Source organism: Salmo salar, chromosome ssa04 (genome assembly GCF_905237065.1).
Source record: "Salmo salar chromosome ssa04, Ssal_v3.1, whole genome shotgun sequence".
NCBI lineage: Eukaryota > Metazoa > Chordata > Actinopteri > Salmoniformes > Salmonidae > Salmo > Salmo salar.
This window is the reverse complement of record NC_059445.1, coordinates 39,480,650-39,504,890: the sequence shown is the minus strand read 5'-3', so window position 1 is coordinate 39,504,890 and position 24,241 is coordinate 39,480,650. Positions and strand designations below refer to the sequence as shown.

At 42.4% G+C, this 24,241-nt stretch overlaps 1 protein-coding gene across 3 annotated transcripts in view; it reads left to right on the top strand.

The window, feature by feature from the left end:
• The window catches only part of LOC106602814 (pro-neuregulin-2, membrane-bound isoform), a 164,033-nt gene that overhangs the window by 47,726 nt on the left and 92,066 nt on the right, over window positions 1-24,241 (top strand). For all 3 annotated transcript variants that reach the window (XM_045716902.1, XM_045716903.1, XM_045716904.1), the window contains exons 2-3: window positions 19,008-19,173; window positions 19,920-20,038. In XM_045716902.1, coding sequence (XP_045572858.1) covers window positions 19,008-19,173; window positions 19,920-20,038 — 285 coding nt within the window. The remainder of the gene's footprint in view (window positions 1-19,007; window positions 19,174-19,919; window positions 20,039-24,241) is intronic.

Sequence of the window (24,241 nt, the reverse complement as noted above, 5' to 3'; positions counted from 1 at the left end):
ATCTGTTTCTCAGATCTAGGTTATTAACCAAAGTCTCATAGAATACTAAATCTTCTTGACATGAAATTTGCCTGAAAGCTGTTAACACAATTAAGAGAAGGGACATACTTTTGTTTTAGTTAGTTATGAGTAAGAGGGGGGGACCCAGAGTTTAGTTGTCATGCCTGGTGCCCAAATTGATGACATATCAAATTGATGATTTATGTCGCGCAGCGATAGTTGAGTGGAGATGAACGGATTCGGTTCAGTCAGTCGTCCTGATGAGCCCTTCCCAGCTGGCTAGTTTGTCCTTGTGTCTAGAAACTTCTGTTAAGACATTTTTTTTTTTTTTAATTTCTTTGAAGAGTGTTCAGAATCATTCCGTTTCTATCAGAGTAATTGTTATTATATTTTACAGAAATGTAGACGTTAATGACTTAGTTGTACAAATCACTAGCCTACAATAAATGTGCTTTAGCCTCTCTGGCTTACTGCGGCAAGCGGGAGTGAAGGACACCGTGCCCTGTGTTGTTCCCAGCTTGCAGCGCAAACTCTCCCCATTGAGCAGTGTAGACTGTATCACGGTGACATCCACATGGTTACTACCAACATTACACGATATTTCTCCTGCAGGCTGCTATCCTACTCTAAATAAAATGAACAAATTGGCCACGTTAGATACCGCCTGCGACATGTAATAAGCCCGATGGGATGCGACTCACGTCAGCAAAGCACCTCCCAACACCGTTGCACTGGTCATTAACACCGGCTTGTTACTTCCGCTAATTGGCATGTTACGGTGGCATCCAGATGGTGACCAATACTACAAGTTATTTCTCCCTCGCCCTTCAAAATGAACATAACTTTCTTTTACAAGTTTTTAACCAGCGCCATGCTGTTGTTGTTGCCAGCCCAGCATATAAACTGGCTAGCTGGGAAGGGCTCATCAGGATGACTGACCATTCGTCTCCACACTGGACTCTCATTGCGCGACATACGTCATCAATTTGGGCATGTCCGTATTTCCTCTCCCTTACCTGCAGGCAGATTTCCTTTAATCTGTCATCTCACCTGGTGATATGTGGACTCCATGACACTATCCTTTTTTTCTCCGAAGACAGTAGATTTAACTAATTATGGCTGATTGACCCGTGTACTGTATAACGCCAAGTTATCAATACTGATTCTCTATTCATTCCTCGTGTTATTATGTCTCTGGTTTTTCTCTCTGCATTGTTGGGAAGGGCCCATAAGTAGGGGAGAACCAGGACAAAAGTAACAGTTTGAGTTTTTTTCCTAATTACTCCGAGATCGATAGAGCTTGAGACACCATATTTTATGTCAAACAACTCCTCTATCATTAGTAAATGTATTTTCAATTCTATGGTAATGCACCGAGAACAGAACTACCGCAACGTTACTTTTGTACCTGCGTTAGGGCGGACTTAACTTCATGTTTCTAGTTTGTAATGCTCTTTTGCTTTCAACAAATTAATTGTATTTATTTTTTCAACCTTTATTTAACTAGGCAAGTCATGTACTATCAGCCATAATTTAATGTTTGTGTCTATTTGAATAATTAGTGCTATAGGTTTTAAATTTCTGAAAATGAAACAATGCGTCAACATCGCAATGTTGCTCAACCACAATATTTTGCCTTACAATATTAATCAAACAAAAATGGATCACATTATAGCTATATTAAACCATTTTCTCATCTCACTTTCAATGGGAATGTAGTTGGATGTTTTCACCATTTTTAATTACTATTCATGCTTAGCCCTACCAATCAGGTGCGCTCCAACGGTCCTTGTCACGCGCACTCCTCGTGTCTTGATAGAATAAACGTCTTTATTCTCTTCCCAACGGCAAGCTCATCATGCTTACAACATTTCCATGGCTTGACATAACGTAATTGACCCCCAGAATCAAAAATATATATATTTAACCACTAACCTGTCGATAAAAGCTTGTGAGAAACTAATCCACCAAGTCCATTGATTAAGACGTAATTTTAATGTCATATTTTAGTTGATATTTGCTAACATAAAAGCAATATGAACTAGATACAGTGTCCTGTGCTTAAACATTTACTTTATTTTATTCCAGGTCATCAGTTTACATTGTTACTTTTGTCTCTCCTGTAACTTCTCCCAGGCTAACACCCAAGACTAGCTAGCGTGCTACTTGAAACCTATGCTGTCATTTAGTCACTAGATAGGGTAAGAAAATGCATATGTTTGGAACCTTAAACAACTAAACACAACTTTACAACCGGAGAAACACTTCCGGGTCATTTTTTTTTTTACTTCCATCGCTCAAAACCACATTTTGTTGATAACTCTGCAAAACATGGTCAGACTGGGCTGTTTCTTTGCAGGGAGCTCATCCTCCGCCTTAGGAAGGTGCTGACTTTACTACGTCATTCTAGCTTCTGTGTTATCTGAGAAAATGGCCATGTTACTTTCACCCCGTGTTACTTTCGTACGGCTCTCCCCCTAAGCATTTCACTGTTAGGCTACACCTGTTGTTTACGAAGCATGTGACAAGTAACATTTGATTTCTTCTGCTAATTTAAAATTGCCCTTAGGTAAACATAGTTCTGCATTTCCCAGGTCCATTATGAAACAGCTGGGGGGGGTTTCTCCGTTTGGTGGATCAGTCAGCCTGTTATTTTACTGCATAATAACAATTATTATTATTATTATTACAGCCCATTTATCTGTGTGCATGTGGTGTTCCTGTCTTTCTCTCTGGTCACCAGTCAGACAATGTGGCTATTGACTCAGAGAGGAACGTTGTGTTATAGTGAACCTGATGATAATCTGCAGTGCTTTGTCTGGAGGAGGAGGGGAGGGGGGGGGACGCTTTAACAGCACCTCAAAGAGAACCCGCGACTCCATTTGAAGACTCTTAGGGGAGGGAAAACGACTATGTTAAGCTTCCAAGTAGCACACTGTTTCTTCAGTTTGTGCCACCTCACTTTTCATATCTGTTGTACTGTACTGCTTGTGACTCTACATTTCTTCTACTCACGGCTGTAGTTTGTAGTTTTATCCAAGTCCTCCTGGCTCATGCTGTATGGCTTTGGGGTGTTTGACTGATTTTTATTATTTTTTTCTTTCTGAAAATGTTCAGGCAGTTTTATCTGCTTTATGTTGACATGAAAGAGAAGAGAATGCCACACACGGAATGCATGTACTTTTTCAGCCATTTGAAGTCTTTCTGTGTAGTGGTCTAATGTTGGTGGATCATTTTACCCCGTTTTTAATGTTACTCCTGAAGCACTATGATCAATGATCATGAGTGTGTACTTTTAACACAGCTGAGATTTACTTCAAAGTGCATTTCAAGAAGACGATGGACAGATGCTCAGCTATGTAGAATGAATAAAAACGGATCATTTATGAGCGGTAGGGGAAATGTGGTGGTCATTTGTGCTGAAAGGGTAATCCTACTGATTCATCTTTCGACAAGGGACTTATTTTAATTAGGTAAGTTAGGGGTGTTGTAAATATTGCCAAATAATGACTAACATACTACTCTCGCATTCTTAGCAATATACAGTATGACTCCCTGAGGTCTCAAACCCAGGCCACCAGCACCGATGACTAATGCCCTAACCACTGTCCCAATAAGGGTTATCCCTAAGACGTGTGCTTATTAGGCCCTGTCCAGACACAAACCCTAAGCCCTTCTACCCAGGCACTTGTGTAGATCTGAAATAACTGGATAGGTGTAAGCAATAGGGTGAATGCACTTTGAAGTACATCTCAGCTCTGGTAAAAGTACTCAAGAAAAACTCTTTTAATTCAGGAGTAATGTAACCGATGTGAAAAGGCTAGTTAGTTAGCGGTGGTGCGCGCTAATAGCGTTTCAATCAGTGACGTCACTCGCTCCGAGACCTGAAGTGGTTGTTCCCCTTGCGTTGCAAGGGCCGCAGCTTTTGTGGCGCGATGGGTAACGATGCTTCGTGGGTGTCAGTTGTTGATGTGTGCAAGGGTCCCTGGTTCGAGCATTCCGTGTGTCCCTAACCTCTCAATTTTTTTTTTACATTAATTTCCTCAATGCTCATCCTTTACAAAACTATGTGCTGAACCAGACATAATGAGAAGAGCAGGGTACAGGAGTACGCTGTTGGTAATCTTGTCATAGGTGAAGATTCCTTACTGTTTGTTTGCTGGGGTTGTTTATTTTGTATTGTAGTTGGTTTATCTTGTTATCGGGAATCACAAGGATACATGGAGCCTACAGCAGTAAGCGGCTGTTATGCTTTCAGCCAAGGATTGGTCTGAGGACATTACATAACTAACAAAGTTGGATGAAGATCCCCATAACTTCCCGCCAACTCTGTCGCCATTGCAGCAAAAACACCTTGAGGTTAAACCCGAGGATGAGCTCCTATCTCCCTCTGCCTCATCTGGCTGGCTGCGATAGCGGTGTGTGTGTGTGTGTGTGTGTGTGTGTGTGTGTGTGTGTGTGTGTGCGCGCGCGCGCAAGTTTACCCCCTGTAGTGAGAATGATCATTAGCCCTCCTTTTTTAACCTAACAGGAAGTTGTTGACAGTTCTGAGGCTCTGTCTTCTCTAAGTGTTTTCTAACAAGGCTTGTGAGAGATGTGTGCAGCTGGAGTTGGACTAAAAATAACATGTGTCCTATTGATCTATGATGCATGGTCTTTATTCTGATTTAGACATTACCTTGTTTGATTCCAGCAAGTGCAGATGGCACTGACAGCTCATCTTGAAATGGCTCAGATAATTTAGAGATAAAAATAATTTCTGTTCGACGTACTAAACCCTTAGCCACTCCCTGCAAAACTTGGTATGTACACAGGTGCTCCAATCAGCAATGGATTAGGAGAACTTCTGAGAATGTCAGGGTAGAATGGATCTTACAAAATTGGGAAAATTGTATTGATGGCCCCTTGTATAGATTTGTATATAAAGTGCATACGGAAAGTATTCAGACCACTTGACTTTTTCCAAATGTTACATTACAGCCTTATTCTAAAATGGATTAAATTTGTTTTTTTCTCATCAATCTTAATGACAAAAAAAACTATTTTTTTAGAAATGTTTGCAAATTTATACAAATAAAATAAATGTAATATCACATTTAAATAAGTATTCAGGCCCTTTACTCAGTACTTTGTTGAAGCGCCTTTGGCAGTGATTACAGCCTCGAGTCTTCTTGGGTATGACTACAAGCTTGGCGCACCTGTATTTGGGGAGTTTCTCCCAGATCCTCTCAAGCTCTGTCAGGTTGGATGGGGAGCGTCGCTGCACAGCTATTTTCAGGTCTCTCCAGAGATGTTCGATCGGGTTCAAGTCTGGGCTCTGGCTGGGCCACTCAAGGACATTCAGAGACTTGTCCCAAAGCCACTCCTTTGAAACAACCACTTGGCTGTGTGCTTCGGTTCGTTGTTCTGTTGGAAGGTGAACCTTCGCCCCAGTATGAGGTCCTGAGTGCTCTGGAGCAGGTTTTCATCAAGGATCTCTCTGTACTTTGCTCCGTTGATCTTTCCCTTGATCCTGCCTAGTCTCCCAGTGCCTGCCGCTGAAAAACATCCCCACAGCATGATGCTGCCACCACCATGCTTCACCGTAGGGATGGTGCCAGGTTTCCTCCAGAGTTCCTCCATTGAGGAACTCTGGAGCTCTGTCAGAGTGACCATCAGTCAGGGAGTTGACCAAGAACCTAAGGCCCTTCTCCCCCGATTTCTCATTTTGGCTGGGCGGCCAGTTCGAGGAAGTTCTAAACTTCTTCCATTTTAATAATGATGGAGGCCACTGTGTTCTTGGGGACCTTCAATGCTAAAGACATTTTTTTGGTACCCTTCCCCAGATCTGTGCCTCGACGCAATCCTAGTCTCGGCACTCTACGGACAATTCCGACCTCATGGCTTGGTTTTTGCTCTGACATACACTGCCAACTGTGGGGCCATAGGTGTGTGCCTTTCCAAATCATGTCCAATCAATTGAATTTACCACGGGTGGACTCCAAGTTGTAGAAACATCTCAAGGATGATCAATGTAAACAGGATGATCAATGTAAACAGGATGATCAATGTAAACAGGATGCACCTGAGCTCAATTTCGAGTCTCATAGCAAAGGGTCTGAATACTTATGTAAATAAGGTATTAAAAATCAAACAGAAATACATTTGCAAACATTTCTAAAAACCTGTTTTCGCTTTATGGGGGTATTGTGTGTAGATTTTAGAATGAGGCAGTAACGTAACAAAATGTGTAAAAGGTCAAGGGGTCTGAATACTTTCTGAATGCACTTTAACTAGTGTTAAGATAGTTTCGATTACGTTTGCTTACCTGTAGACTTTCAGTCATTGCACTGACGCTAGTTAGAATTGGCTCGCAAAATTATTTGTAACTTCCTTCAAACTGCCATCAGATACATAAAAATGGTATCCATGAGTTCATCTGACTCTGGGTAAGTAGAAAAAACATCTCAATTGCTGGAATCTTGCAGTATCCCTTTAAACACTGAAACCAATGTATTTTACAATTATAGATGGAACCCCAGAAAGTGCATCTTTGTTTAAAGTATAACACTTTTGGGGTTGTTTAGGGAAGTGGCCTAGATCTGGGCATGCTCCAACACAGTCCAGGTCAGACAGGAATCCTTATGAGAGCCGCTCTGCCACATTAGACTGGACTAACGAGGGGGGGACCACATAGGCTAACCCACAAGAACAGGTTCTACCCTGGGATCAGAACAATAATGTTCCATCATGTTGTATTTCTACACGCTATTCCTCAGGTAACCTTGCTTTTTCATTCACTAATATCATCTACCATATTCAGAAGAACGTACAAGAACTGCATTCAGTAAGGAATTTGAAACAACCACTTGATCCAAGCATTATAAGTAAACCTGTAAAAAAAATAATGGTGACATTTTGACAGCAATAATGCAAAGATGATGCCAGAACTATCAGTATCATTTGGAGTTTGAAATACTGCTGATCAGGGCCTCCCGAGTGACGCAGTGGTCTAAGGCATTGCATCGCAGCGGTCTAAGGCACTGCATCGCAGCGGTCTAAGGCACTGCATCGCAGCGGTCTAAGGCACTGCATCCCAATGTTGCGGTTTCACTAAACCCTGGGGTTCTATCCTGGTAGTCCCATATGGCGGCGCACAATTGGCTCAGCGTTGTCCGGGTTAGGGGAGGGTTTGACTAGGGGGGGGGCTTTACTTGGCTCATCGCGCTCTAGCGACTCCTTGTGCATCATGTCTGGGCTGTGCAGGATGACCGCTGGCTCCGCATAGGGATCTCAGAGCCAGGCAGGGTGTAGGGTCTGACTGTCATAGGACATGTCGCCTACATAGGACAGAGCAGTTCCCGTCTCTTCCCTGTAGGATACAGGGCCAAGCCATTCTGCTGTTACTCTATACTGTACTGTGTCTTTAATCATTCAGAAAGGCCTCTGCTGTTTCTATGTACATAGTCATTCTGACAAAGGTATGGGGTTAGAGAGCATAGTCCGTACCACGAGTATAAAGTACTATCAATATCTTTGTAGAATTATCAAGGCTAGTTCCAAATTCAAAGGCTGACTCAGAGGGGTATTGAACATCTAGCGTACACTGTCTGAACGCAGACCAAATGGTTCTTTACTGCACATTACAAGTGCACTGTCTGAGCACACTGCAGACCGAACACTAGTACTCTGTTTTGTTGTAGTGGACCATCTTTATCTGCAATCCTTTAAAGGGAACTCGCCTTACTGCAATAAACATTCCATCAAACCTCACTACATTCTGAAGAGCTCAATATCACTTAGCGATTTTCCACAGAGGGATATTGAAGAAATATTAGTCATTCTCTTCCATATAGGTTTTTAGGACAGACAGCCTGTCTTCTTTACTAGGTCGGGGAAGTGGGGCAATCCCTCCAAAATGAGGACGTCCGGTGATTATTTTGGTGCACCTACATGTTCAGTTTTAATTGAAGTCATTACCTATTATTTATTTAGTATTTTTTTATTGTATTGGACACCGAAATTGTATATTTTTTAAAATGTTTGTTTTCCTAACCCTACCACCCTCCCCTGATATGATATGAAATAAACGAATGGACAACAGTACTGCTACTTACAACTATTTTCGCTCGCATGTAAAATAGAGTACATGTAGTAAAATAATTATAAACACACACGCATACAGTACCAGTCAAAAGTTTGGACAGACCTACTCATTCCAGGATTTTTCTTTATTTGTACAATTTTCTACATTGTAGAATACTAGTGAAGATGTCAAAACTATGAAATAACAAATATGGAATCATGTAGTAACCAAAAAAGTGTTAAACAAATCAAAATCTATTTTATATTTGAGATTCCTCAAAGTAGCATCCCATTGCCTTGATGACAATTTTGCACATGCTTGGCATTCTCTCAACCAGCTTCATGAGATAGTCACCTGGAATGCATTTCAATTAACAGGTGTGCCTTGTTAAAAGTCAATTTGTGTATATTTTTTCCTTCTTAATGCGTGTTGTGACAAGGTAGGGGTGGTATACAGAAGATAGCCCTATTTGGTAAAAGACCAAGTCCGTATTATGGCAAGAGCAGCTCAAATAAGCAAAGAGAAATGATAGTCCATCATTACTTTTAGACATGAAGGTCAGTCAATCCGGAAAATTTCAAGAACTTGGAATGTTTCTACAAGTGCATTCGCAAAAACCATCAAGCACTATGATGAAATTGGCTGTCATGAGGACCGCCACAGGAAAGGAAGACCCAGAGTTATGACCTGGCCTCCACGATCACCCGACCTCAACCCAATTGAGATGGTTTGGGATGAGTTGGACCCCAAAGTGAAGGAAAAGCAGCCAACAAGTGCTCAGCATATGTGGCATCTCCTTCAAGACTGTTGGAAAAGCATTCCTCATGAAGCTGGTTAAGAGAATGCCAAGACTGTGCAAAGCTGTCATCAAGTCAAAGGGAAGAATCTAAAATGTAAAATATATTTTCATTTTATTTGTTTAACCCTTTTTTTTGGTTACTGCATGATTCCATGTGTTATTTCATAGTTTTGATGTCTTCACTATTATTCTACAATGTACAAATAAAGAAAATCCCTTGAATGAGTAGGTGTGTCCAAATGTTTGACTGGTACTTTACATGCCAGTTGTTTTGCTCTAGGACATCCACGTCCCAAGACTCGTTTTGAAGGTTTCAGGTTAAAAAAATTAATGGAAGTCTAGATGGAAGTAGTTTAGTGCCAAAAGAAAAGGGTTTAAATGTACGTCAAAAAATATTTAAATAATTTCCTGAGCTTTGTTATATCTCTCAGATATAGGACAAACACTTCAGAACAAGCTTCCTTTAGATAATTATTTGGGACTATCTTTTTTCCCCATGTATGAATCTTTTATTAAATGTGTTTCAATGGGCTAATAGCAGGAAAGCCAAATTCAATGTTTCATAAAAAAATGTGTATCTTTTTTTTATACCTAGTGGGGTCCTATAATAAAAATCGAATAGATAAATGATCCTTGTTATGGTCATCTTAAAACATTTCCGTATGTTAGCTTAGAAGAACTCCCCCCATCCCCCCCAAGCTTAGACTCTAGGGGGGTTTAATTAAGCAATAAGGCCCGAGGTGGTGTGGTATATGGCCAATATACCACGGCTAAGGGTTGTTCTAAAGCACGACGCAACGCGGAGTGCCTGGACACAGCCCTTAGCCGTGGTATATTGGCCATATATCACAAACCTCAGAGGTGCCTTATTGCTACTGTAAACTGTTTACCAACGTAATTAGAGCAGTAAAAATAAGTGTTTTGTCATTCCCGTGGTATACGGTCTGATATACCACAGCTGTCAACCAATCAGCATTCAGGGCTTGAGCCTCCCAGTTTATAATGCCAAATAATAGTCAGTCCACCATCAAAACACTAGCTTACTAGGTATCGTTTCATTATGCATTGTATACTATCTACAGCTGTATACAGTATTAAGCTGCTAAACTCAGCAAAAAAAAAAACGTCCCTTTTTCAGGACCCTGTCTTTCAAAGATAATTCGTCAAAATCCAAATAACTTCACAGATCTTCATTGTAAAGGGTTTAAACACTGTTTCCCATGATTGTTCAATGAACCATAAACAATTAATGAACATGCACCTGTGGAACAGTCGTTAAGACACTAACCGCTTACAGACGGTAGGCAATTAAGGTCAGTCATGAAAACCTAGGACACTAAAGAGGCCTTTCTACTGACTCTGAAAAACACAAAATGAAAGATGCCCAGGATCCCTGCTCATCTGCGTGAATGTTCCTCAGGCATTGCTGCAAGGAGGCATGAGGACTGCAGATGTGGCCAGGGCAATAAATTGCAATGTCCGTACTGTGAGACGCCTAAGACAGTGCTATAGGGCGGACAGCTGTGGCAAACCACGTGTAACAACACCTGCACAGGATCAGTACATCCGAACATCACACCTGAGGGACAGGTACAGGATGGCAACAACAACTGCCCGAGTTACACCAGGAAAGCACAATCCCTCCATCAGTGCTCAGACTGCAAGACAGGAATGTCAGTGTTCTCCCATGGCCAGCGAAGAGCCCGGATCTCAGTCCCATTGAGCACGTCTGGGACCTGTTGGATCGGGCCATTCCCCCTATAAATGTCCGGGAACTTGCAGGTGCCTTGGTGGAAGAGTGGGGTGATGTCTCACAGCAAGAACTGGCAAATCTGGTGCAGTCCATGAGGAGATGCACTGCAGTACTTAATGCAGATATTGAGTGTTACTTTTGATTTTGACCCCCCCTTTGTTCAGGGACACATTATTCAATTTCTGTTAGTCACATGTCTGTGGATCTTGTTCAGTTTGTCTCAGTTGTTCAATCTTGTTATGTTCACACAATATTTACACATGTAAAGTTTCCTGAAAATAAACGCAGTTGACAGTGGGGACTTATATTTTTTTGCCGAGTTTATAAATGTTTCATAAAAATTACACGTAAAATAGCCTATCAATTCTCCTGAAGTATTCCTTGCTGCATTTCTCTCTGCGTCGGTCTTTTTCTCTTTCTTTCTCTTAGAAAAAGTTGATCTGTGTCTGTGCTTGTCTCTCATTTTTTTTCTACCTAGAGGGCTATAGCAGTTACAGTATGCGACTGCATCGCCTTGCAATTTTGTGTGCAAATGTTTTCACTATGGCCTGTAGGCCTTGGTTGCGGCTGTCTTCTATACTGAGTATGGACTTCCCAAAAAGTATTTCCTGAGACATTGTGCGTTATATGTCCACTGCGCTGCACACAATTTAGTCTTAAATTATGCATGCCAAGATATACCAGAGATAAGGGCCTGATGATATTGCAACCGCACAACTCAAATGCTGGTTCACCAGTACGTAGCCGCGGGATGATACAGGTGCCAGATGATGTGTGTTCATGATATGCTCTTATCTATTCAGTTGTGTGGGTTTGGTGTTGGACATGCTCTCTGCTGTATGACAGACAGTTTAGTTTTAGAGTTGAGTCGGGTCTCTCCCTCTCTGTCCCTCTCTCTCTCCCTCTTCACTTCCCCATGTGGTGGATATCAAGTGATCTGGAGAAATGCTCGCAATAGTTTCCTAGTTCTATTTTTTATTAGTTTACAATTCTAAACGTAGGTGTGCTAGCCCACTAGTCTAGCAAGCAACACAGTGCTGGGCGCAGCCCAGTGAGTGTTGCTTTACAATCACTGGTGCTGTAATGCATAGCTGTCTCTTTGTGCTCAGTTTTAATAGGCACAATCTTAGTTACAACACCCCTCTCGTTATCTCTCTCTTACACACACACACACACACACACACACACACACACACACACACACACACACACCCATTGTAATTATGCAGTACAAAGAAATGTGCGCTCTGTTCACAACATTCTATTCCTAGGAAGCGTTTGGGGAAACTTACAATGTATCCTACAGTACCATTTCTACTGATCTGCGTGCCAGTTATGATATTCATATGCACGTTTTCGTGGGACAGTTTAATTTCAATAATAACGTTTTTTGTCCCGTTTTTTTTTTCTCAGTCATTAAAAACATGTGACAATAATACCAATTGGAATGAAAAATGTTAAAATATAGAACTTTACATTCCTCTAAAGGGAGAGCACCAGCCTCTGCTATATGGACACACTGATTCACAGTGGGCCATTGGCGGCTAAAGAAATGAGCACATGGAACTAAGATCGCTTAGGCCAATGTAACAGTAGGCCTATAACTTCCATTGCAGGTTATTTCAATCGCATTCATCTCTCTACTGTGCATGTCTGCCTCTCCTTCTATCTGTCTTGACTTGAGCTATCGCTAGTGAAGTGCAACATTTGTATCAAATCATTCAAATCAACTGGGCCCGGCCAATGACTGTATATAGGAAGGTCAGGCCCGAAGCTGTCGCTGGCGAACTTGCAACATTTGTATCAACTAGCCTATTCCGGGCCCTCAGACTTTCCCACGCCAGTGAGCTCATGACCGACACAGCTGTTTTTGCGCAAAGGGAAATGTGTTCAGGTATTTTATGACGTTTACACTGGATATATGGGATCCTCAGAGCATGACATTTTGCTCTTTCACACCGAGGCCTAATGATTATCGAGGGAGAGAGTTTTGGAGCTATTTTTCCAAATACTGTGAGGAACTATTGTCATTCACAATGGATTTAAAAAATAAATAAATACTGACTTCGTTGACTTTCTGTGTGAGGTGAATGGAAAAAATGGCAGAAAAACAAGTTAGTTAAGAAGATCAGAAATCAGACATCCCCAAATGGGCACTTTCCAACATTTGTGCGCAGCAGGCCAGTTAGTCTACTTCTATGCGTGCTCAGGCACGCACTCCATCGAGGACACAGAAAGCAGACACATGCTCATTGCTTGGAGCGCTCCAAGCAAAATACAATGAAAACATTTAAATGATGGTAGGAAATAAATCACAACTTGTTTGTGTAGCAGGTTGAGAACTCTGCAAACAATGTTTCCACTCCGAGAATGGTAAATGACTGTCGGCCTAATTGATCCACTCATGAACAGAAATGAATGTAACTAAATGACAGGAATTAACAGTAAATGTACTACTGGTGACATGTAATGCGGAATTGATTAAAAAAATGATGGATGGAGAGGTTTTTTGGGGGGTTGGGGGGGTCTCGGATGGTTGAGGGGCAGCTCACGGGGGAACTGTGTGTGTGGGGGGGGGGGCTTGGAGGTTTGATGACTTGGAGATTGGAAGCTTGGGCCAGTGGCCGATAGGTCGTTGGTTCGGGTCGACGTGCCCTTGGTTGCTCCTGTGGGTTGCTCTGGATAGGAGTCTGTTAGATGACTGAATATAATGTAAATGTTGAGCCGTTGTTGCTCCTAGACTTTTCCACTTCACAATAACAGCACTTACAGTTGACTGGGGAAATTTTGGCAGAAGTTTGAACTGACTTGTTTGAAAGGTGGCATCCTATGACGGTGCCACGTTGAAAGTCACTGAGCTCTTCAGTACTGCCAATGTTTGTCTATGGAGATTGCATGGCTGGGTGCTTGATTTTATACACCTGTCAGCAACGGGTGTGGCTGAAATAGCCGAATCCACTAATTTGAAGGTGTATCCACATACTTTTGGCCATGTAGTGCATCTTGCCTATCATATGAGCATCCTTTTCAGACTCAAATAGTGTTCCCTGGAGATTGGTCTGCTGTCCAAAAGATTTCAAATAGAAATGTCTTGATATGAACATTTTAAGTTGCATGTATTTGAAAATATCTAAAATTCCTTTTGAATTCTGTCATGGACATTCATGTATTACTTATTACCAAGTCATTTACAGTTTCTATGGCTTTAGTTTTCCATGTAGACCAATTTATCAGTCAATTCCAACTTGTCCATAATATTCGTAATCTCTCGTCATACTTGAGTCAAAGTAAAGATACCTTAATAGAAAATGACTCAAGTGAAAGTAACTTGTGTAAAAGTCTAAGTATTTGTTTTTAAATATACTTAAGTATCAAAAGTAAATGTAATTGCTCAGGTTTACATCATTTCAAATTCCTTATTAAGCAAACCAGACGGTACGATCTTCTTCTTCTATATATATTTTTTTTAATTTAGGGATAGCCAAGGGCACACTCAACACAATTTACAAACAAATAATTTGTGTTTAGTGAATCAGAGGCAGTAGGGTGACAAGGGATGTGAATTGGACCATTTTCCTGTCATACTAAGCATTCAAAATGTAAAGAGTGCTTTTGCGTGTCAGGGAAATATATTGAGTAAAAAGTACATTGTTTTCTTTAGGAATGTAGTGAAGTAAAAGTACAGATACCCCAAAACACTACTTAAGACGTACTTTAAAGTATTTTTACTTAAGTACTTTACACCACTTCTCTTTTTCCCTGGCCACTTCGTCAGAATATATTCAATGAGTTTCCTTTTTAACAATAAATTAGCCATGTAAAAATGGCTCTTTTCCTACTTTCAGCCAAACCATTGGAATTATAGCTAGCTATACTCAATTCACCAATTACCATGATGGGTTGTATTTGAGATACTTACCACGATCCTAGCAAACATTTTGAGATACTTATCCATGCCTACCAATACCACCAGAATCAATGCCTGTCAGTTATACAGTGAGGGGAAAAAAGTATTTGATCCCCTGCTGATTTTGTACGTTTGCCCACTGACAAAGAAATTATCAGTCTATAATTTCAATGGTAGGTTTATTTGAACAGTGAGAGACAGAATAACAACAAAAAAATCCAGAAAAATGCATGTCAAAAATGTTATAAATTGATTTGCATTTTAATGAGGGAAATAAGCAATCAATCAGATTCCAAACTCTCCACCATGGCCAAGACCAAAGAGCTCTCCAAGGATGTCAGGGACAAGATTGTAGACCTACACAAGGCTGGAATGGGCTACAAGACCATCGCCAAGCAGCTTGGTGAGAAGGTGACAACAGTTGGTGCGATTATTCACAAATGGTAGAAACACAAAAGAACTGTCAATCTCCCTCGGCCTGGGGCTCCATGCAAGATCTCACCTCGTGGAGTTGCAATGATCATGAGAACGGTGAGGAATCAGCCCAGAACTACACGGGAGGATCTTGTCAATGATCTCAAGGCAGCTGGGACCATAGTCACCAAGAAAACAATTGGTAACACACTACGCCGTGAAGGACTGAAATCCTGCAGCGCCCGCAAGGTCCCCCTGCTCAAGAAAGCACATATACATCCCCGTCTGAAGTTTGCCAATGAATATCTGAATGATTAAGAGGCCAACTGGTGAAAGTTTTGTGGTCAGATGAGACCAACATGGAGCTCTTTGGCATCAACTCAACTCGCCGTGTTTGGAGGAGGAATGCTGCCTATGACCCCAAGAACACCATCCCCACCGTCAAACATGGAGGTGGAAACATTATGCTTTGGGGGTGTTTTTCTGCTAAGGGGACAGGACAACTTCACCGCATCAAAGGGACGATGGAGGGGGCCATGTACCGTCAAATCTTGGGTGAGAACCTCCTTCCCTCAGCCAGGGCATTGAAAATGGGTCGCGGATGGGTATTCCAGCATGACAATGACCCAAAACACACGGCCAAGGCAACAAAGGAGTGGCTCAAGAAGAAGCACATTAAGGTCCTGGAGTAGCCTAGCCAGTCTCCAGACCTTAATCCCATAGAAAATCTGTGGAGGGAGCTGAAGCGTTCGAGTTGCCAAACGTCAGCCTCAACCATAATGACTTGGAGAAGATCTGCAAAGAGGAGTGGGACAAAATCCCTCCTGAGATGTGTGTAAACATGGTGGCCAACTACAAGAAACGTCTGACCTCTGTGATTGCCAACAAGGGTTTTGCCACCAAGTACTAAGTCATGTTTTGCAGAGGGGTCAAATACTTTATTTCCCACATTTAAAATGCAAGTCATTTTATAACATTTTTGACATGCGTTTTTCTGTATTTTTTTGTTGTTATTCTGTCTCTCACTGTTCAAATAAACCTACCATTAAAATTATAGACTGATCATTTCTTTGTCAGTGGGCAAACGTACAAAATCAGCAGGGGATCAAATACTTTTTTCCCTCACTGTACCTAGCTGCACCATGATAGATGCCCTGTTAAACATAATGTAGCTCCAACTGGCTCTAAGTAGACCTCCAATTGTGCTCCAATCCCCCCCCCCCCCCCACAAGAGTCAGAGATTGAGGCACTTCATGATGACTTACTGTGATAATGTGTCTGAAAGAGGTGGGAGAATGAGCGAGAGGGAATGAGAAAGACCGCAACCTCACCTTGTGAAGCCCCTCCCCTTCACCCCTGTTCACCTCTCTCCTCTGTACCCTGGGGCAATCCCAGTCCTCAGCTAACATGAGTGCAGCTGTCAGCTGTGACAGCAGAGCAGGCCAGAGACCATAGGGAGGGAGAACACGGCCAACTGTACAGCCCATCCTCCCTCCCTCCCTCTACCCATCCATCCATCCATCCATCCATCCATCCTCCCAGAGCTGGGCTGACCCTGTTGTCTAGCTTGGGGTAATTCCATGGTAACGGAATTACGCTTTGACTCAGATTTTTGACTTTAAAATGCATGCCAATCAAAAACTGTTGATTTCAAAGTTGAACAAACCATACAACCCTATGCACAAGGACTACTTTGAACAATTTACACTGAACATTTTACGCAAACACATTTACTGGAAGAACAGTGCAGATGCAAAGTTTGGCAACAGAATGACGGTAAAATCTCCCTCAGTTATTTTGCGGCCACATTTTCCCAAAACTCCAAAGTTAAATATCTCCTCCGAATTAAGATTCAAAGATGTCAGCAGAAAGAACGGAGGTGTCAGCTATGACATGACACCTTGAGTTTGGGGGAAAAAAAGAAAAGAAAAAATATTTTGCTTATTGAACTAGTGGATTTACGTCCGGTAACTGAATTACGTTAAAGGAATTACATCATGGGTCCCTGATCTGTCCTATATAGAAATGCATAATTATAGAAATGAATATCATTCTGTTCGTGGTGATGTATCCTGAATAGGTACACAAAGGTAGAAATATGCAATATCCTTCTTTTGCATATTTGGGTATTATTCTACACATTGGCTATTATTGTATTGAGCTCTGCCCCCAAACACGACCACATTTGTTTGGTCTGGACCACAACAAATCTTACCCATTCATAGACGCCTATGTTTCAGAAGTTTGGACTTGTGCTCTATGTACTGTTCTCTACTGTACTGTCAAAAGTTCTGAAACATAGACCTCTATGATTGGTTAAGATTTGGTCCGGCCAGGGCGGAATTACCAAATTTCAACTACTTTTGAACCAAATCTCAACTACTTTTTCAATGGATATCTAGTGTCGGTCGGTACTCAGTGGGTAAGGTTGCTTGTTAGAGTAAATGGAAAGAGGGTGGGTTGTAGGTGTCAGAAAGAGCCAGGAGAGGTGACATTAACTGTCGAGAGAGAAGAGGGAGAGTGAGGGTTTGTCCAGACTGTTTTCAGAAATAAAACAGTATGCCAGTGGAAGGGAGGACTGTAGGTGGCCCAACTGTGGTTTGTAACTACTATTTCTAATTCCGTTACAGATTTGGTAACAGAATTACGTGTTTTAATTACTTAGTAATTCATAAACTTGATATCAGCAAAAACACTAACTAATTGATAGGCCTACCTTTACTTGTTACTTCTGTGAACTTTCAATATCCTCATGAGGAAAATTAAATGAGAAAATATCTTAAAGAGATGTGGGTTTTTGGTAACGGAATTTGAAGGCACAAGGCAATGTTTCTAAAACTTATAGAAGGGAAAAGCATTTCTCCCAAAATAAATGTGTTGATATTAGTTGGCAGGGGTCTTTATTTTTTAAGACATTTTTAGGATGGAAAATGCTTCAAATGTATATATGGCTTTTTTTTATTTTATTTTTTTTAAATATCAACTCTTAGCTTTCATTTGACATCCTATTTGAACTGGTCTTTTTTTTTTTAGATGGAAATGCCACTAGCTAACTAACTCTCCAAGCATCGGTCTTGCTGCACTCCTGTAATAGTCTCTGGTCACTAAATGACAGGCCGTGACAATGTGATCTATGGTTTAACCCTGGACGTTTGATGGACGTGTTGTGCGTTCATCAGCTAACTCGGCTTCGTTACCCCCTAGCCTTTTTAAATCAAAGTTGGTTGCTTTAGCTCAGTGGAGAACAGAGGTCATCCCAGTGGTAGAAGGTAGCTAACAGAACTACTTCTGTCTATGCTGAGATGGACATAAGATAAGTACTTGGTTGTTATAATTGGTAGTAAAATGGTTATTCTGTCCTGATAAAAGGTAGTTAACAAACGTGTGTGTGTGTGTGAAAGTGTTATACTTTATCCCCCCTTGTGTATAGTGGAACTTTAGCGGCATCTCCTCCATGAGTGCACATCGAGCTACATCTTAGGTAATACTGTTTCTGTCAATCTATCGCTTACAAAAATGTCACAATATAGATGAGAGAAAGAAATAGATCATGGTTTAATGGTCGTAGAGGCCTTAGCACCAGTTGTTGGTTCTTGCATTTTTTTTTCTGAGAGCAATTGTGAAATTCTGAGAGCCTGCTGGGAACAGTTCATCCCTGTCCTGTTATTAGTTTAAGTTATTTATTGTTGTGTTCGTTGGAGCAAATCATTCCAAATAGCTTTTTTTTGGTGTGTTTTGGTTCCGTTGTGAATGCTTGAAACTAGCTCCTCTTTGATTGAAGACGATGTAAAATGTATTCTGTTTGTCACCGATACTGACTTTGTCTAACGGTATGAGAGAGGCTTAGCTGGCAGTGGCTCTGGTGACCTCATCTGGCCATACGAGAGTGTTGATGGATGGCTGAGCACTTGGTGACCTGACATGTTTGTCTTTGTGCCTTTTTTTGTCTTTCTGTGTCTCTGTATTTCTGTTTCTCTCTCTCTCTCTCACGTCTTAAACCCATTTCCATAGTGAACACCAATCAGTAGCAAAATGTATAATTTTAACTATTTTTCTGTCTCTTTTCTAGCTATTGCCCCAAAGTTAAAGCGAATGAGGAACCCACTGATGGTGGACGAGGGAAGCAGGCTCATGGTCAAATGTGAGGCTACAGGGAACCCCAGCCCTACCTACAAATGGTTCAAAGATGGCAGTGAGCTCAAGAAAAGCAGAGAGGTCAAAATAAAGTCCAGCCAGTGAGTACATCTACAATCTCTTGAAGCTCCTAACACATTTAGCATGTGGTACTATTAACAAAACAGATAAATGTCACAAGTCGCGGCGTGGCAGTAATTTCTCCTTCAGTAGTTTTCTCCTAATGCTTTTACCAGCTGATGGGATGAAAAGCATTTTAGAAAGTGAAACATCAACGTAGAGACTTCAACATTTTATTTATGAGATGATAATGTGCTATGCTAGGGGGTTATGAGCAAATTCCTTAATTAGTGAAATAACAAAGTATACTTTGTGGCATAGAAGTGTTTTCAAGACTAAGGGGGGCTTTTTAAAATCAAAGTTGGTTACTGGGTTGATGAATAGGTTCCACACACCGTGTTCCATATCGCAAATCTTTACGTTCCTATCGCCTACATTACTCCTGTGTCCTATAGCTTCTCTCAGCTATGTATTTTAACAATCACTTCACTTTGAGGGTGTGTGAGTGCTTATTTCTGGTACAGGGAGCAGGCATCATAAAACCAAGGATCCCTTTTATAACACACTTGATAACTGTCAGATTCTACCCTGCTGAAAGTAACTGCATCTAACTGGCTTCTATCCCACTCAAATCTGGCTTGTACGGAGACGCCCTGTTCCTGTTGCTAGGCTAGGTGCCTCTATCCCTGTTGTTTTGTCTTTCTATATCTCTGTCCCCAGCCACGGGTTATGTTTCCATGTCATTTTGGTTCCCCCGACTAAGCTGTTTGTGTCCCCTCTGCCACAGGAAGAACTCCAGGGTCCAGATCAGCAGAGCCAAGCTGGAGGATTCTGGGAATTACACGTGTGTGGCAGAGAACCTTCTGGGGAACTCCAACTCCACCAGCACTGTTCATGTCCAAAGCAGTGAGTACTGAGCCATGGCCTAACTGTCTGTCAGAGTAGGGGCAATACTGGCATGTTGCTGAGTGTTTGGCTGGAACATAGATAAGCAATGAGATGGTGTGTGTTGGATTTTGTCGAGATGTGATTTCTGTTCTTGATTCATCGTGTAGCTGAGTTCTCACATTCTGGCAAAGCTTCAGAATTCTATGTTCCCGCACAAGAATGTTGGTCCCCTTTGATAAGTGTGACATAACAATCTCTTTGTGCGTTGGTGTTTGCGTATTCTCTTGTCTCTCTGTGTGTGTGGCCGTCTGTCTATCAGCGGTTGAACTTCCTTGAATCTCTTCTCCTAGTTCTTCCCAACAGCGGCATCGCTGTCTTCCTTGTGTTGTGCCAGGACGAGTGATTGGCTGCTAAGAGGAAGGCTGTGTGTCTCTCGCACTCTGTATAAATACTAGCTGTCTCACAGGCAAGTCTCATTCTGTTCCAACTGAGCGCCTAGTTCCGCCGTGCTCTAGGGGGGAGGCAAGGCGGGAGGCACGGCGGGGTCATCAGGGTGATATGCCCACAGGCTGGGAGAGGGGCTCACCCAGACGACATCAATAAACAAATGGCAGCAAATATGGTGAATACGGAGGTAAACCTGTCTTGCTGTGTTTAGCCAACAATGTGGCAGGAGGCTTGATACGAGCAAAGGTGGCAAAAAAAAACGTGAATGTCTATATGAATGAATGAATGAATGAAGGCCTTGTATTGAATGTATGTGACAAGATCTAGACCTACTGTAGTGTTGTGCTCCTTGGCTTGTCTTTTGACAGCTGGGTAGGAAGGAGTGTTTCAAAGAACCTTTTATCGGGTACAATATGCTTTCTTGTTCACGTGAACAGAGGAAGTAGGATTCATCTGAGTCACTGCCTCGGTTGCGTTTCATCCTAAGGTCATAAGAGAAATGGCTGCAGTGGTGTATGCCTGCCTACCTGCTGCAGTGTGTTGCTGTAGCAGTATGTAGCCGCGGTATTATCTGTGCATGTGTGCCTGCTCGAGACCGAGAGAGAGCGATAGAAGCAAGGTAGATGGAGACTGAGTGAAAGTGAGTAAAGGGGGAGAGAGAGAGAGAGAGGGAGAGAGAGTAAAGGGAGAGAGATGAGGAGTAGACCCCAGCTGCTTTGCAGAGGAGACTGTTTCACACCCATTTTAGAATGCAGTCCGAGTTTGCCGGCTTTGTCCACAGAGGCAGCCAATAACATGTTTTTTCCACTGCACACAGCTAGTTAGGCGCTGGGATAGTGACACCCAGTCTCATTTTATCACCTTTGCACTAGCGGCATCATGGCACATGTCTTTCTGAACCCGCCCCCGCCGTGTATCGCCTCACTCCAGTCTAAACACTCACACACGTCATGCACACCAGCTTTTGCAGATAATTGCCTGTGGTAATTGAGATCATTAGTAATGTTGGCCGTCACTCCGGTTTTGCTGTCCCATAGAGGTTGAATAAGGCTAGGGTAAACACAGAGAGGGACGGGAAGTGTGTGTGTGTGTGTGTGTGTGTGTGTGCGTGCGCTCGCCATTGGATCCCCCCGGGCGCGTGTGTGAGACCCTGAGATGTAAGGCTTATGGGTAATGAAGACAAACAGCACCAAGCTCTAGAGAGCTGCCATTCCTCTCCCCCAGAGGAATCCAATGGAGCACATGGCTGCCTCTGAACAGTCTGCTCTGTTGGAGAAAACCAGCCCCAACACAACACACTGCCCTCCTTCCTCCACCATCCAGCCCTGGACTGCTCCCCTGTGTCAGCCCATGGCTTCCCTCCCTGTCTGGGTTCAGCCGCTGGGGAGGGCCCTGAGCAGGGTGGTCCGTCTGAAGTCTGTGTGTGTGCATGTGGTCCGAGGCTGTAAGGTCACAGGTCAAGGAAAGGGCAGCCTGGGAGTAGCCTGAAATATTGTGGAGCGGCCACTTCAGTGAAGCAAACCAGCTAAATTGATTTTCACTTTTACAAGGGAAAAAAAACTGGAGAGCACTAAACATCACTAACCACTTGAGCAATCTGGATTCATGACTTAACAAGACATGAGAGATGGGGAATTGGGAATAGAGTTAGTGAGATTTACAGACGTCATATTGTAGAGCCCTGTAGTTCTTGTGGAGCAATGTGTTATAAAGTAAAGCATTAATAGACCTATTTCTTTTTATAAACTGGGTGGATCGAGCCCTGAATGCTGATTGGCTGAAGGCCATGGTATATCAGACCATATACCGCAGGTAGGACAAAACCATTTATTTTTACTGCTCTAATTACATTGGTAACCAGTTTATAATAGCACTAATGCACCTCAGGGGTTTTTGGTGTATTGCCAATGTCCCACGGCTAAGGGCTGAAGGCAGGCGCTCTGCATTGCGTCGTACGTAAGAACATCCCTTTGCCGTGGTATATTGCCCATATACCACACACCCTCAGACCTTATTGCTTAAATATATGCCCTAGACAATAAATGGCTTTTATTTATACTAAAACACCAGCTGTTTGATATTACCAATGTAGAAAGCCAGTATCGATTAAAAAACCACCATCGATAAAAAACAGTACTGTGCAGCCGTCTTCATTGACCTGGCCAAGGCTTTCGACTCTGTCAATCACCATATTCTTATAGGCAGGCTCAACAGCCTTGGTTTCTCTAATGACTGCCTCGCCTGGTCCACTAACTACTTCTCAGATAGAGTTCAGGGGGTCAAATCGGAGGGCCTGTTTTCCGGATCTCTGGCAGTCTCTATGGGGGTGCCGCAGGGTTCAATTCTCGGGCCGACTCTTTGCTCTGTATATATCAATGATGTCGCTCTTGCTGCGGGTGATTCTTTGATCCACCTGCCCGCACCCGCCTGCCCGGCAAGCATCGCTACTCTGGACGGTTCTGACTTGTGGACAACTATAAATACCTAGGTGTCTGGCTAGACTGTAAACTCTCCTTCCAGACTCATATTAAGCATCTCTAATCCAAAATTAAATCTAGAATCAGCTTCCTATTTCGCAACAAAGCCTCCTTCGCTCATGCTGCCAAACATACCCTCGTAAAACTGACTATCCTACCGATCCTTGACTTCGGTGATGTCATTTACAAAATAGCCTCCAACACTCTACTCAGCAAATTGGATGCAGTCGATCACAGTGCCATCTGTTTTGTCACCAAAGCCCCATATACTACCCACCATTGCGACCTGTATGCTCTCGTTGGCTGGTCCTCGCTACATATTTGTCGCCAAACCCACTGGCTCCAGGTCATCTATAAGTCTTTGCTAGGTAAAGCTCCGCCTTATCTCAGCTCACTGGTCACCATAGCAACACCCACCCGTAGCACGCGCTCCAGCAGGTATATCTCACTGGTCATCCCCAAAGCCAACACCACCTTTGGCCGCCTTTCCTTCCAGTTCTCTGCTGCCAATGACTGGAACGAATTGCAAAAATCACTGAAGTTGTAGACTTATCTCCCTCACTAACTTCAAGCATCGGCTGTCAGAGCAGCTTACTGTCACTGCAGCTGTACACAGCCCATCTGTAAATAGCCCATCCAACCAACTACCTACCTCATCCCCATATTAGTTTTTTCCTGCTCTTTTGCACACCAGTATTTATACTTGCATATCCTCATCTGCACATCTATCACTCCAGTGTCAATTGCTAAATTGTAATTACTTCACCACTATGGCCTATTTATTGCCTTACCTCCTTACTTCATTTGCACACACTGCATACATATTTTCTATTGTGTTATTGACGGTACGTTTGTTTATCCCATGTGTAACTCTGTTTTTTTTTTTGTCGCACCGCTTTGCTTTATCTTGGCCAGGTCGCAGTTGTAAATGAGAACTTGTTCTCAACTGGCCTACCTGCTTAAATAAAGGTAAAATTAAAAATTAAAAAAATTAGGGTTTGCGCTCAGGCGTAAAAGAAAGGATGGTCGGCGTGTCGAAGAATAAATGTATAGAGTTCAAAAGGTACTCGTACCATGAAAAGGAATAACCCCAATGAGGCAGAGATGCAAAAATAATCTACCTATTGAATCCGTGATAGGAAGAATACAAATGGTCACAGGGGCGCTACAAGTAAAACACAAAGGAGCATATGTTTCAGCCTGATGCCTTCGTCAGTGCTGGACAAAGCAGCATTTTCGATGTGGCCATGCTAGTGCCATTCATCCAATAGGAAGGGCTGCAGAACATGTTTCACAA